Source organism: Oncorhynchus nerka, linkage group LG5 (assembly GCF_034236695.1).
Source record: "Oncorhynchus nerka isolate Pitt River linkage group LG5, Oner_Uvic_2.0, whole genome shotgun sequence".
Taxonomy (NCBI): Eukaryota; Metazoa; Chordata; class Actinopteri; order Salmoniformes; family Salmonidae; genus Oncorhynchus; species Oncorhynchus nerka.
In genome coordinates this window covers 20,283,872-20,300,778 of record NC_088400.1, presented here as the reverse complement: position 1 = coordinate 20,300,778, position 16,907 = coordinate 20,283,872, and the positions used below count along the sequence as shown (strand labels likewise).

At 45.6% G+C, this 16,907-nt stretch overlaps 1 protein-coding gene across 2 annotated transcripts in view; it reads right to left on the bottom strand.

Moving 5' to 3' along the window:
• Positions 1-16,907, bottom strand: part of LOC115121684 (coagulation factor VIII-like) — a 70,232-nt gene that overhangs the window by 28,613 nt on the left and 24,712 nt on the right. For both annotated transcript variants that reach the window (XM_065018433.1, XM_065018434.1), the window contains 5 exons: positions 15,938-16,009; positions 15,464-15,549; positions 15,120-15,281; positions 14,738-14,882; positions 14,345-14,493 (listed from right to left, as the gene is read on the bottom strand). In XM_065018433.1, coding sequence (XP_064874505.1) covers positions 14,345-14,493; positions 14,738-14,882; positions 15,120-15,281; positions 15,464-15,549; positions 15,938-16,009 — 614 coding nt within the window. The remainder of the gene's footprint in view (positions 1-14,344; positions 14,494-14,737; positions 14,883-15,119; positions 15,282-15,463; positions 15,550-15,937; positions 16,010-16,907) is intronic.

Below are 16,907 nucleotides of genomic sequence, written 5' to 3'. Positions count from 1 at the left end.
GCCTTCTATGCCATCAAAAGGAACATCAACACCACAGGTAACTTCCACAATGCTGTGAACGATCTGAGAGACAAGGCAAGAAGGGCCTTCTACGCCATCAAAAGGAACATCAACACCACAGGTAACTTCCACAATGCTGTGAATGATCTGAGAGACAAGGCAAGAAGGGCCTTCTACACCATCAAAAGGAACATCAACACCACAGGTAACTTCCACAATGCTGTGAACGATCTGAGAGACAAGGCAAGAGGGGCCTTCTACGCCATCAAAAGGAACATCAACAACACAGGTAACTTCCACACGGCTGTGAACAATCTAAGAGACAAGGCAAGAAGGGCCTTCTACACCATCAAAAGGAACATCAACACCACAGGTAACTTCCACAATGCTGTGAACGATCTGAGAGACAAGGCAAGAAGGGCCTTCTACGCCATCAAAAGGAACATCAACACCACAGGTAACTTCCACAATGCTGTGAACGATCTGAGAGACAAGGCAAGAAGGGCCTTCTACGCCATCAAAAGGAACATCAACACCACAGGTAACTTCCACAATGCTGTGAACGATCTGAGAGACAAGGCAAGAAGGGCCTTCTACACCATCAAAAGGAACATCAACACCACAGGTAACTTCCACAATGCTGTGAACGATCTGAGAGACAAGGCAAGAAGGGCCTTCTACGCCATCAAAAGGAACATCAACACCACAGGTAACTTCCACAATGCTGTGAACGATCTGAGAGACAAGGCAAGAAACATCAAAAGGAACATCAACACCACAGGTAACTTCCACAATGCTGTGAACGATCTGAGAGACAAGGCAAGAAGGGCCTTCTACGCCATCAAAAGGAACTTCAACACCACAGGTAACTTCCACAATGTTGTGAACGATCTGAGAGACAAGGCAAGAAGGGCCTTCTACGGCATCAAAAGGAACATCAACACCACAGGTAACTTCCACAATGCTGTGAACGATCTGAGAGACAAGGCAAGAAGGGCCTTCTACGCCATCAAAAGGAACATCAACACCACAGGTAACTTCCACACGGCTGTGAACGATCTGAGAGACAAGGCAAGAAGGGCCTTCTACGCCATCAAAAGGAACATCAACACCACAGGTAACTTCCACAATGCTGTGAACGATCTGAGAGAAAAGGCAAGAAGGGCCTTCTACGCCATCAAAAGGAACATCAACATCAACACCACAGGTAACTTCCACAATGCTGTGAACGATCTGAGAGACAAGGCAAGAAGGGCCTTCTATGCCATCAAAAGGAACATCAACACCACAGGTAACTTCCACAATGCTGTGAACGATCTGAGAGACAAGGCAAGAAGGGCCTTCTACGCCATCAAAAGGAACATCAACACCACAGGTAACTTCCACAATGCTGTGAATGATCTGAGAGACAAGGCAAGAAGGGCCTTCTACACCATCAAAAGGAACATCAACACCACAGGTAACTTCCACAATGCTGTGAACGATCTGAGAGACAAGGCAAGAGGGGCCTTCTACGCCATCAAAAGGAACATCAACAACACAGGTAACTTCCACACGGCTGTGAACAATCTAAGAGACAAGGCAAGAAGGGCCTTCTACACCATCAAAAGGAACATCAACACCACAGGTAACTTCCACAATGCTGTGAACGATCTGAGAGACAAGGCAAGAAGGGCCTTCTACGCCATCAAAAGGAACATCAACACCACAGGTAACTTCCACAATGCTGTGAACGATCTGAGAGACAAGGCAAGAAGGGCCTCTACGCCATCAAAAGGAACATCAACACCACAGGTAACTTCCACAATGCTGTGAACGATCTGAGAGACAAGGCAAGAACACCATCAAAAGGAACATCAACACCACAGGTAACTTCCACAATGCTGTGAACGATCTGAGAGACAAGGCAAGAAGGGCCTTCTACGCCATCAAAAGGAACATCAACACCACAGGTAACTTCCACAATGCTGTGAACGATCTGAGAGACAAGGCAAGAAGGGCCTTCTACGCCATCAAAAGGAACATCAACACCACAGGTAACTTCCACAATGCTGTGAACGATCTGAGAGACAAGGCAAGAAGGGCCTTCTACGCCATCAAAAGGAACATCAACACCACAGGTAACTTCCACAATGCTGTGAACGATCTGAGAGACAAGGCAAGAAGGGCCTTCTACGCCATCAAAAGGAACTTCAACACCACAGGTAACTTCCACAATGTTGTGAACGATCTGAGAGACAAGGCAAGAAGGGCCTTCTACGGCATCAAAAGGAACATCAACACCACAGGTAACTTCCACAATGCTGTGAACGATCTGAGAGACAAGGCAAGAAGGGCCTTCTATGCCATCAAAAGGAACATCAACACCACAGGTAACTTCCACAATGCTGTGAACGATCTGAGAGACAAGGCAAGAAGGGCCTTCTACGCCATCAAAAGGAACATCAACACCACAGGTAACTTCCACAATGCTGTGAATGATCTGAGAGACAAGGCAAGAAGGGCCTTCTACACCATCAAAAGGAACATCAACACCACAGGTAACTTCCACAATGCTGTGAACGATCTGAGAGACAAGGCAAGAGGGGCCTTCTACGCCATCAAAAGGAACATCAACAACACAGGTAACTTCCACACGGCTGTGAACAATCTAAGAGACAAGGCAAGAAGGGCCTTCTACACCATCAAAAGGAACATCAACACCACAGGTAACTTCCACAATGCTGTGAACGATCTGAGAGACAAGGCAAGAAGGGCCTTCTACGCCATCAAAAGGAACATCAACACCACAGGTAACTTCCACAATGCTGTGAACGATCTGAGAGACAAGGCAAGAAGGGCCTTCTACGCCATCAAAAGGAACATCAACACCACAGGTAACTTCCACAATGCTGTGAACGATCTGAGAGACAAGGCAAGAAGGGCCTTCTACGCCATCAAAAGGAACATCAACACCACAGGTAACTTCCACAATGCTGTGAACGATCTGAGAGACAAGGCAAGAAGGGCCTTCTACGCCATCAAAAGGAACTTCAACACCACAGGTAACTTCCACAATGTTGTGAACGATCTGAGAGACAAGGCAAGAAGGGCCTTCTACGCCATCAAAAGGAACATCAACATCAACACCACAGGTAACTTCCACAATGCTGTGAACGATCTGAGAGACAAGGCAAGAAGGGCCTTCTATGCCATCAAAAGGAACATCAACACCACAGGTAACTTCCACACGGCTGTGAACGATCTGAGAGACAAGGCAAGAAGGGCCTTCTACGCCATCAAAAGGAACATCAACACCACAGGTAACTTCCACCCTTCTGTGAACAATCTAAGAGACAAGGCAAGAAGGGCCTTCTACGGCATCAAAAGGAACATCAACACCACAGGTAACTTCCACAATGCTGTGAACGATCTGAGAGACAAGGCAAGAAGGGCCTTCTACGCCATCAAAAGGAACATCAACACCACAGGTAACTTCCACAATGCTGTGAACGATCTGAGAGACAAGGCAAGAAGGGCCTTCTACGCCATCAAAAGGAACATCAACATCAACACCACAGGTAACTTCCACAATGCTGTGAACGATCTGAGAGACAAGGCAAGAAGGGCCTTCTACGCCATCAAAAGGAACATCAACACCACAGGTAACTTCCACAATGCTGTGAACGATCTGAGAGACAAGGCAAGAAGGGCCTTCTACGCCATCAAAAGGAACATCAACACCACAGGGCCTTCCACAATGCTGTGAACGATCTGAGAGACAAGGCAAGAAACGCCATCAAAAGGAACATCAACACCACAGGTAACTTCCACAATGCTGTGAACGATCTGAGAGACAAGGCAAGAAGGGCCTTCTACGCCATCAAAAGGAACATCAACACCACAGGTAACTTCCACAATGCTGTGAACGATCTGAGAGACAAGGCAAGAAGGGCCTTCTACGCCATCAAAAGGAACATCAACACCACAGGTAACTTCCACAATGCTGTGAACGATCTGAGAGACAAGGCAAGAAGGGCCTTCTACGCCATCAAAAGGAACATCAACACCAAAGGTAACTTCCACAATGCTGTGAACGATCTGAGAGACAAGGCAAGAAGGGCCTTCTACGCCATCAAAAGGAACTTCAACACCACAGGTAACTTCCACAATGTTGTGAACGATCTGAGAGACAAGGCAAGAAGGGCCTTCTACGGCATCAAAAGGAACATCAACACCACAGGTAACTTCCACAATGCTGTGAACGATCTGAGAGACAAGGCAAGAAGGGCCTTCTACGCCATCAAAAGGAACATCAACACCACAGGTAACTTCCACACGGCTGTGAACGATCTGAGAGACAAGGCAAGAAGGGCCTTCTACGCCATCAAAAGGAACATCAACACCACAGGTAACTTCCACACGGCTGTGAACAATCTAAGAGACAAGGCAAGAAGGGCCTTCTACACCATCAAAAGGAACATCAACACCACAGGTAACTTCCACAATGCTGTGAACGATCTGAGAGACAAGGCAAGAAGGGCCTTCTACGCCATCAAAAGGAACATCAACATCAACACCACAGGTAACTTCCACAATGCTGTGAACGATCTGAGAGACAAGGCAAGAAGGGCCTTCTACGCCATCAAAAGGAACATCAACACCACAGGTAACTTCCACAATGCTGTGAACGATCTGAGAGACAAGGCAAGAAGGGCCTTCTATGCCATCAAAAGGAACATCAACACCACAGGTAACTTCCACACGGCTGTGAACGATCTGAGAGACAAGGCAAGAAGGGCCTTCTACGCCATCAAAAGGAACTTCAACACCACAGGTAACTTCCACAATGTTGTGAACGATCTGAGAGACAAGGCAAGAAGGGCCTTCTACGGCATCAAAAGGAACATCAACACCACAGGTAACTTCCACAATGCTGTGAACGATCTGAGAGACAAGGCAAGAAGGGCCTTCTACGCCATCAAAAGGAACATCAACACCACAGGTAACTTCCACACGGCTGTGAACGATCTGAGAGACAAGGCAAGAAGGGCCTTCTACGCCATCAAAAGGAACATCAACACCACAGGTAACTTCCACACGGCTGTGAACAATCTAAGAGACAAGGCAAGAAGGGCCTTCTACACCATCAAAAGGAACATCAACACCACAGGTAACTTCCACAATGCTGTGAACGATCTGAGAGACAAGGCAAGAAGGGCCTTCTACGCCATCAAAAGGAACATCAACATCAACACCACAGGTAACTTCCACAATGCTGTGAACGATCTGAGAGACAAGGCAAGAAGGGCCTTCTATGCCATCAAAAGGAACATCAACACCACAGGTAACTTCCACACGGCTGTGAACGATCTGAGAGACAAGGCAAGAAGGGCCTTCTACGCCATCAAAAGGAACATCAACACCACAGGTCTTCTGTGAACAATCTAAGAGACAAGGCAAGAAGGGCCTTCTACGGCATCAAAAGGAACATCAACACCACAGGTAACTTCCACAATGCTGTGAACGATCTGAGAGACAAGGCAAGAAGGGCCTTCTACGCCATCAAAAGGAACATCAACACCACAGGTAACTTCCACAATGCTGTGAACGATCTGAGAGACAAGGCAAGAAGGGCCTTCTACGCCATCAAAAGGAACATCAACATCAACACCACAGGTAACTTCCACAATGCTGTGAACGATCTGAGAGACAAGGCAAGAAGGGCCTTCTACGCCATCAAAAGGAACATCAACACCACAGGTAACTTCCACAATGCTGTGAACGATCTGAGAGACAAGGCAAGAAGGGCCTTCTACGCCATCAAAAGGAACATCAACACCACAGGTAACTTCCACACGGCTGTGAACGATCTGAGAGACAAGGCAAGAAGGGCCTTCTACGCCATCAAAAGGAACATCAACACCACAGGTAACTTCCACAATGCTGTGAACGATCTGAGAGACAAGGCAAGAAGGGCCTTCTACGCCATCAAAAGGAACATCAACACCACAGGTAACTTCCACAATGCTGTGAACGATCTGAGAGACAAGGCAAGAAGGGCCTTCTACGCCATCAAAAGGAACATCAACACCACAGGTAACTTCCATAATGCTGTGAATGATCTGAGAGACAAGGCAAGAAGGGCCTTCTACGCCATCAAAAGGAACATCAACATCAACACCACAGGTAACTTCCACAATGCTGTGAACGATCTGAGAGACAAGGCAAGAAGGGCCTTCTACGCCATCAAAAGGAACATCAACACCACAGGTAACTTCCATAATGCTGTGAATGATCTGAGAGACAAGGCAAGAAGGGCCTTCTATGCCATCAAAAGGAACTTCAACACCACAGGTAACTTCCACAATGCTGTGAACGATCTGAGAGACAAGGCAAGAAGGGCCTTCTACGGCATCAAAAGGAACATCAACACCACAGGTAACTTCCACAATGCTGTGAACGATCTGAGAGACAAGGCAAGAAGGGCCTTCTACGCCATCAAAAGGAACATCAACACCACAGGTAACTTCCACAATGCTGTGAACGATCTGAGAGACAAGGCAAGAAGGGCCTTCTACGCCATCAAAAGGAACATCAACACCACAGGTAACTTCCACAATGCTGTGAACGATCTGAGAGACAAGGCAAGAAGGGCCTTCTACGCCATCAAAAGGAACATCAACACCACAGGTAACTTCCACAATGCTGTGAACGATCTGAGAGACAAGGCAAGAAGGGCCTTCTACGCCATCAAAAGGAACATCAACACCACAGGTAACTTCCACAATGCTGTGAACGATCTGAGAGACAAGGCAAGAAGGGCCTTCTACGCCATCAAAAGGAACATCAACACCACAGGTAACTTCCACACGGCTGTGAACGATCTGAGAGACAAGGCAAGAAGGGCCTTCTACGCCATCAAAAGGAACATCAACACCAAGGTAACTTCCACAATGCTGTGAACGATCTGAGAGACAAGGCAAGAAGGGCCTTCTACGCCATCAAAAGGAACATCAACACCACAGGTAACTTCCACAATGCTGTGAATGATCTGAGAGACAAGGCAAGAAGGGCCTTCTACGCCATCAAAAGGAACATCAACACCACAGGTAACTTCCACAATGCTGTGAACGATCTGAGAGACAAGGCAAGAAGGGCCTTCTACACCATCAAAAGGAACATCAACACCACAGGTAACTTCCACCCTTCTGTGAACAATCTAAGAGACAAGGCAAGAAGGGCCTTCTACACGGCATCAAAAGGAACATCAACACCACAGGTAACTTCCACAATGCTGTGAACGATCTGAGAGACAAGGCAAGAAGGGCCTTCTACGCCATCAAAAGGAACATCAACACCACAGGTAACTTCCACAATGCTGTGAACGATCTGAGAGACAAGGCAAGAAGGGCCTTCTACGCCATCAAAAGGAACATCAACATCAACACCACAGGTAACTTCCACAATGCTGTGAACGATCTGAGAGACAAGGCAAGAAGGGCCTTCTACGCCATCAAAAGGAACATCAACACCACAGGTAACTTCCACAATGCTGTGAATGATCTGAGAGACAAGGCAAGAAGGGCCTTCTACGCCATCAAAAGGAACATCAACACCACAGGTAACTTCCACAATGCTGTGAACGATCTGAGAGACAAGGCAAGAAGGGCCTTCTACGCCATCAAAAGGAACATCAACACCACAGGTAACTTCCACAATGCTGTGAACGATCTGAGAGACAAGGCAAGAAGGGCCTTCTACGCCATCAAAAGGAACATCAACACCACAGGTAACTTCCACACGGCTGTGAACGATCTGAGAGACAAGGCAAGAAGGGACGCCATCAAAAGGAACATCAACACCAAAGGTAACTTCCACAATGCTGTGAACGATCTGAGAGACAAGGCAAGAAGGGCCTTCTACGCCATCAAAAGGAACATCAACACCACAGGTAACTTCCACAATGCTGTGAACGATCTGAGAGACAAGGCAAGAAGGGCCTTCTACGCCATCAAAAGGAACATCAACACCACAGGTAACTTCCATAATGCTGTGAATGATCTGAGAGACAAGGCAAGAAGGGCCTTCTACGCCATCAAAAGGAACATCAACATCAACACCACAGGTAACTTCCACAATGCTGTGAACGATCTGAGAGACAAGGCAAGAAGGGCCTTCTACGCCATCAAAAGGAACATCAACACCACAGGTAACTTCCACAATGCTGTGAACGATCTGAGAGACAAGGCAAGAAGGGCCTTCTACACCATCAAAAGGAACATCAACACCACAGGTAACTTCCACAATGCTGTGAACGATCTGAGAGACAAGGCAAGAAGGGCCTTCTACGCCATCAAAAGGAACATCAACACCACAGGTAACTTCCACACGGCTGTGAACGATCTGAGAGACAAGGCAAGAAGGGCCTTCTACGCCATCAAAAGGAACATCAACACCAAAGGTAACTTCCACAATGCTGTGAACGATCTGAGAGACAAGGCAAGAAGGGCCTTCTACGCCATCAAAAGGAACATCAACACCACAGGTAACTTCCACAATGCTGTGAATGATCTGAGAGACAAGGCAAGAAGGGCCTTCTACGCCATCAAAAGGAACATCAACATCAACACCACAGGTAACTTCCACAATGCTGTGAACGATCTGAGAGACAAGGCAAGAAGGGCCTTCTACACCATCAAAAGGAACATCAACACCACAGGTAACTTCCACCCTTCTGTGAACAATCTAAGAGACAAGGCAAGAAGGGCCTTCTACGGCATCAAAAGGAACATCAACACCACAGGTAACTTCCACAATGCTGTGAACGATCTGAGAGACAAGGCAAGAAGGGCCTTCTACGCCATCAAAAGGAACATCAACACCACAGGTAACTTCCACAATGCTGTGAACGATCTGAGAGACAAGGCAAGAAGGGCCTTCTACGCCATCAAAAGGAACATCAACATCAACACCACAGGTAACTTCCACAATGCTGTGAACGATCTGAGAGACAAGGCAAGAAGGGCCTTCTACGCCATCAAAAGGAACATCAACACCACAGGTAACTTCCACAATGCTGTGAATGATCTGAGAGACAAGGCAAGAAGGGCCTTCTACGCCATCAAAAGGAACATCAACACCACAGGTAACTTCCACAATGCTGTGAACGATCTGAGAGACAAGGCAAGAAGGGCCTTCTACGCCATCAAAAGGAACATCAACACCACAGGTAACTTCCACAATGCTGTGAACGATCTGAGAGACAAGGCAAGAAGGGCCTTCTACGCCATCAAAAGGAACATCAACACCACAGGTAACTTCCACACGGCTGTCAACGATCTGAGAGACAAGGCAAGAAGGGCCTTCTACGCCATCAAAAGGAACATCAACACCAAAGGTAACTTCCACAATGCTGTGAACGATCTGAGAGACAAGGCAAGAAGGGCCTTCTACGCCATCAAAAGGAACATCAACACCACAGGTAACTTCCACAATGCTGTGAACGATCTGAGAGACAAGGCAAGAAGGGCCTTCTACGCCATCAAAAGGAACATCAACACCACAGGTAACTTCCATAATGCTGTGAATGATCTGAGAGACAAGGCAAGAAGGGCCTTCTACGCCATCAAAAGGAACATCAACATCAACACCACAGGTAACTTCCACAATGCTGTGAACGATCTGAGAGACAAGGCAAGAAGGGCCTTCTACGCCATCAAAAGGAACATCAACACCACAGGTAACTTCCATAATGCTGTGAATGATCTGAGAGACAAGGCAAGAAGGGCCTTCTATGCCATCAAAAGGAACATCAACACCACAGGTAACTTCCACAATGCTGTGAACGATCTGAGAGACAAGGCAAGAAGGGCCTTCTATGCCATCAAAAGGAACTTCAACACCACAGGTAACTTCCACAATGCTGTGAACGATCTGAGAGACAAGGCAAGAAGGGCCTTCTACGGCATCAAAAGGAACATCAACACCACAGGTAACTTCCACAATGCTGTGAACGATCTGAGAGACAAGGCAAGAAGGGCCTTCTACGCCATCAAAAGGAACATCAACACCACAGGTAACTTCCACAATGCTGTGAACGATCTGAGAGACAAGGCAAGAAGGGCCTTCTACGCCATCAAAAGGAACATCAACACCACAGGTAACTTCCACAATGCTGTGAACGATCTGAGAGACAAGGCAAGAATACGCCATCAAAAGGAACATCAACACCACAGGTAACTTCCACAATGCTGTGAACGATCTGAGAGACAAGGCAAGAAGGGCCTTCTACGCCATCAAAAGGAACATCAACACCACAGGTAACTTCCACAATGCTGTGAACGATCTGAGAGACAAGGCAAGAAGGGCCTTCTACACCATCAAAAGGAACATCAACACCACAGGTAACTTCCACAATGCTGTGAACGATCTGAGAGACAAGGCAAGAAGGGCCTTCTACGCCATCAAAAGGAACATCAACACCACAGGTAACTTCCACACGGCTGTGAACGATCTGAGAGACAAGGCAAGAAGGGCCTTCTACGCCATCAAAAGGAACATCAACACCAAAGGTAACTTCCACAATGCTGTGAACGATCTGAGAGACAAGGCAAGAAGGGCCTTCTACGCCATCAAAAGGAACATCAACACCACAGGTAACTTCCACAATGCTGTGAATGATCTGAGAGACAAGGCAAGAAGGGCCTTCTACGCCATCAAAAGGAACATCAACATCAACACCACAGGTAACTTCCACAATGCTGTGAACGATCTGAGAGACAAGGCAAGAAGGGCCTTCTACGCCATCAAAAGGAACATCAACACCACAGGTAACTTCCATAATGCTGTGAATGATCTGAGAGACAAGGCAAGAAGGGCCTTCTATGCCATCAAAAGGAACATCAACACCACAGGTAACTTCCACAATGCTGTGAACGATCTGAGAGACAAGGCAAGAAGGGCCTTCTACGCCATCAAAAGGAACATCAACACCACAGGTAACTTCCATAATGCTGTGAACGATCTGAGAGACAAGGCAAGAAGGGCCTTCTACGCCATCAAAAGGAACATCAACACCACAGGTAACTTCCACACGGCTGTGAACGATCTGAGAGACAAGGCAAGAAGGGACGCCATCAAAAGGAACATCAACACCACAGGTAACTTCCACAATGCTGTGAACGATCTGAGAGACAAGGCAAGAGGGGCCTTCTACGCCATCAAAAGGAACATCAACACCACAGGTAACTTCCACAATGCTGTGAACGATCTAAGAGACAAGGCAAGAAGGGCCTTCTACACCATCAAAAGGAACATCAACACCACAGGTAACTTCCACAATGCTGTGAACGATCTGAGAGACAAGGCAAGAAGGGCCTTCTACGCCATCAAAAGGAACATCAACATCAACACCACAGGTAACTTCCACAATGCTGTGAACGATCTGAGAGACAAGGCGAGAAGGGCCTTCTACGCCATCAAAAGGGACATCAACACCACAGGTAACTTCCACAATGCTGTGAACGATCTGAGAGACAAGGCAAGAAGGGCCTTCTATGCCATCAAAAGGAACTTCAACACCACAGGTAACTTCCACAATGCTGTGAACGATCTGAGAGACAAGGCAAGAAGGGCCTTCTACGGCATCAAAAGGAACATCAACACCACAGGTAACTTCCACAATGCTGTGAACGATCTGAGAGACAAGGCAAGAAGGGCCTTCTACGCCATCAAAAGGAACATCAACACCACAGGTAACTTCCACAATGCTGTGAACGATCTGAGAGACAAGGCAAGAAGGGCCTTCTACGCCATCAAAAGGAACATCAACACCACAGGTAACTTCCACAATGCTGTGAACGATCTGAGAGACAAGGCAAGAAGGGCCTTCTACGCCATCAAAAGGAACATCAACACCACAGGTAACTTCCACAATGCTGTGAACGATCTGAGAGACAAGGCAAGAAGGGCCTTCTACGCCATCAAAAGGAACATCAACACCACAGGTAACTTCCACAATGCTGTGAACGATCTGAGAGACAAGGCAAGAAGGGCCTTCTACACCATCAAAAGGAACATCAACACCACAGGTAACTTCCACACGGCTGTGAACAATCTAAGAGACAAGGCAAGAAGGGCCTTCTACACCATCAAAAGGAACATCAACACCACAGGTAACTTCCACAATGCTGTGAACGATCTGAGAGACAAGGCAAGAAGGGCCTTCTACGCCATCAAAAGGAACATCAACATCAACACCACAGGTAACTTCCACAATGCTGTGAACGATCTGAGAGACAAGGCGAGAAGGGCCTTCTACGCCATCAAAAGGGACATCAACACCACAGGTAACTTCCACAATGCTGTGAACGATCTGAGAGACAAGGCAAGAAGGGCATTCTACGCCATCAAAAGGAACATCAACACCACAGGTAACTTCCACAATGCTGTGAACAATCTAAGAGACAAGGCAAGAAGGGCCTTCTACGCCATCAAAAGGAACATGAACATCAACATCCCAATTAGGATCTGGCTAAAAATACTTGAATCAGTTATAGAACCCATTGCCCACTATGGTTGTGAGGTCTGGGGTCCACTCACCAACCAATAATTTCAAAAATATGATAAACACCGAATTGATACTCTGCATGCAGAATTCAGCAAAAATATACTTTGTGTAGAACGCAAACCCCGAAACAATGCAGATCAGAATTAAGATTATACTACCTAGTTATGAACATCCAGAAAAGAGCTGTTAAATCCTTCAACCATGTAAAAGCAAGCGATGCCCACACATTCCACCACAAAGCCCTCACCTACAGAGAGAAGAGTCCCCTCACAAACACAGACCCCACAGAGCCTCAGGACAGCAACCAAATTATGAGAAAGCAGAAAGTGAACTATTTAACACACTGGAAAGAATCAACCCAAAAACAGAACAAATTAGAATGCTATCTGTCTCTAAACAGAGAGTACACAGTGGCAGAATACCTGAGTCTGTTATTAAATGTGTATGTTTATTGTTTTTCATTAAAACCTATAGATAATACTGTGACCATATGAACACATTTAGTTTAGGCCATATAAATAACAGCTATGCATGATGTCATGAAAAGGATCAAACAGAAACCTTGTTTCACATTGTTTAATAAAAGACTCATTCAGAAACAGGCTGTAGAGCTGGCTTCACAGTTTCCCTGACAAATAGGCCTACAAGGAAACTCAATGTATCTCGACAACATTGAGTGCGTGAAGGGGTCTGTGTGCGGTGTAGTACCTTCCACAAAAAGTTCTCTACAAAAACAGAGAAACAGAGAAACTGTGAACACTGCCCACAACATGTGGTTGAAACTGAGCTGCACTTCCTAACCTCCTGCCAAATGTCTGGCCACATTAGAGACACATATTTCCCACAGATCACACAGACTCCCATTTCTAATGGGTAAAATACCACAGTGTGCCATTACAGCAGCAAGATTTGTGACCTAATGCCATGTGAAAAGGGCAACCAGTGAATTACAAACAACATTGTAAATACCACCAATATGTATCTGTTTATTTATCTTCCCATATTATTCGTATCACAAATATTTGCAAAGTGTAAAAAATTCGATAGGATATGGACTTTCAACTAGTATTATGAAGAAGGCAACATAGCTAATATAACTGATAATATCTGGTATATAACTGATAATATATGGTATATAACTGATCATATCTGCTATATAACTGATCATATCTGGTATATAACTGATCATATCTGGTATATAACTGATCATATCTGGTATATAACTGATCATATCTAGTATATAACTGATCATATCTGGTATATAACTGATCATATCTAGTATATAACTGATCATATCTGGTATATAACTGATCATATCTGGTATATAACTGATCATATCTAGTATATAACTGATCATATCTGGTGTATAACTGATCATATCTAGTATATAACTGATCATATCTGGTATATAACTGATCATATCTGGTATATAACTGATCATATCTGCTATATAACTGATCATATCTGGTATATAAATGATCATATCTGCTATATAACTGATCATATCTGCTATATAACTGATAATATAATACTTGAAATCTTTTTTAATCCTTTTTGAGTGCAATATTTACTGTTAAATTCTTCTCACTTTGTTTATTGTTTATTTCACTTGCTTTGGCAATGTAAACACCACTTTGAATTGAATTGAATTGAGAGAGAGAGAGAGAGAGAGAGAGAGAGATCATGTAAAAATAGATGTGCCGGTAACAGAGGGAGGTGACGGTGTGTGTGGTTTGACTTTGTGTGTGTGTTTCTTGTGAGCTTCTGTGTTGTTGTATATATGTGTGTGTGTACCTTGGGGCGCCATGCATTGGCGCTGCCATCCTGGCGGAGGCGTGCGAGGGCGGGGCCCCAGGAGAGCCTCCAAGTCTGCAGGAAGGAGGAGGCTCTGAAGCTGCTGTCTGGAACCAACCTCCTCTGGAGACCCAGGGGGAAGGAGCAGCCTGAGACAGACAGACAGACAGACAGACATTTTTATTTCCCTTCTTCTTTCTCTCTGGGATTCTATTCACCAGCACCTGAGATCTGTCCGTCCCTGCACCTCCTCCCTTCCCCCGGCCCCTGACCCCTATCACGGACCTCTCAACCTCAGCTACAACATCTAATCACAACATACACCACCACTAAATGTGATCTGAGCTGTTACAAACTGTTACAAAGGTGTTCCTAACTGCCACAGGGACTCACTGTTGACGTCACAGCCCAGCAGCTCCATGCGAAGAGCAGGGTTCCTCTGGATGGTGACAGGCTGCAGTCTGATGTAGCGCCCCAGGATGGGGGGAGACAGATGGTTCTCCTTCACCTTGGAGCCATCCAGATTACCGTTAAATATCTGAAATGAACAAAAGTTATATCATTAACAGTAAGTACAAGAGGTAGCATGGTAGTATTGCATAGAACTACCCTGAGATATTTTAGGCATTGATGACATTTACAGTAACAAAAAGATAAATGCACCTGCTCTCTGACTGCTGGTTTGTATGGTAAACAATTAAGCTCGTGCTTTGTGGGTACAGTACTAGCCAGTAGGTACTGGTACAGATGGTTAAGGTACATGTAAGGTACTGACGTAAGTTGGCGTGGTGCTGTTCCCCCTGTAGTTAGTCCAGGTCTCCTGGTCTAGGCTGTAGGAGAGGGTGAAGTACATGATGAAGTAGTCCTTCAGGCCCAGAGAGGCTCTTGCACCCTGGGTCTGGATCCCATGGATCAGTGTGGGTCTTTGGAGGTCCACCTGCATACAAGCCACAACAGGAGACCAGGGTTGGGGCCAGTTCCATTTCAATTCAGTCATTTCAGGAAGTGAACTGAAATCCCAATTCCAATTTTTCTCATGAGTATAATTGGGCAGCAAAATCAGAGGGCCTTTCAATCTACAAGATCTTTCACAGGAGAACAGGAATTTTAGTGTTGAACCTGGATCCATGATTTCTGATCCGCGCCCATCCAGGCGTTGACAGAACCAGATAGCTCCAGCCTCGCCAGCCTGGCCTCCCAGTTACCTGGAAAACACATATATGCATTCAATCACACTGGCTAACTGTATGCAGGCCTAACACAGAGTAAAGTTTTCATAAACAGTAAGTCACTGATTCATCACGGCAATATTTCTCCATTCTAGAGGCTCACTTATGCGTTTACTGTGTACGAGCCTACTTTCTGACGTGAAATAACTGAATAATGAATAATAATAATTGATTGGATTTACATAAGGCTTTTCCATAGTAAGGAGGGGAAGTCCCCTGTTCTAGCACCAATGTGAAACACCCTAAGGTACTGCATGGCAACCTTTTCTCTGTCAAAACGCTCACAACACATCAGATATAATGATTGAGAGGTGTGTGGTTACATTCTTGTGGTTACATTCTTGCATTGCTGAAGCTTGCTTACCTATGTGGTCTGATGCAGTGATCTGAGAATCGTCTATTCTTCCTGACCTCAACCCCAGAGGCTGGATGCATCCTGCCAGGCAATCACATGAAATTACTTTCTATTATTTACATTGTCCACATTTCACAAAAGAATAGCCAACAATGTCATTCTAAGACATTTCAAAAAACACATTTCACACTTCTGTCTCAGTCTACTGAGTAAGGCTCTTGTGAGGTAACTATGTGTGGTATCTACATATGTTGGGAGATGTGGTATCTACATCAGTTGTGAGTTGTGGTACCTACATAAGTTGGGAGTTGTGGTATCTACACAAGTTGGGAGTTGTGGTACCTAGATAAGTTAGGAGGTGTGGTACCTACATAAGTTAGGAGGTGTGGTACCTACATAAGTTGGGAGTTGTGGTACCTACATAAGTTGTGAGATGTGGTACCTACATAAGTTGGGAGTTGTGGTACCTAGATAAGTTAGGAGGTGTGGTACCTACATAAGTTAGGAGGTGTGGTACCTACATAAGTTAGGAGGTGTGGTACCTACATAAGTTGGGAGTTGTGGTACCTACATAAGTTGGGAGATGTGGTACCTACATAAGTTGGGAGTTGTGGTACCTAGATAAGTTAGGAGGTGTGGTACCTACATAAGTTGGGAGATGTGGTACCTACATAAGTTGGGAGTTGTGGTACCTAGATAAGTTAGGAGATGTGGTACCTACATAAGTTAGGAGGTGTGGTACCTACATAAGTTAGGAGATGTGGTACCTACATAAGTTGGGAGTTGTGGTACCTAGATAAGTTAGGAGGTGTGGTACCTACATAAGTTAGGAGGTGTGGTACCTACATAAGTTGGGAGGTGTGGTACCTACATAAGTTGGGAGTTGTGGTACCTACATAAGTTGGGAGTTGTGGTACCTAGATAAGTTAGGAGGTGTGGTACCTACATAAGTTGGGAGATGTGGTACCTACATAAGTTG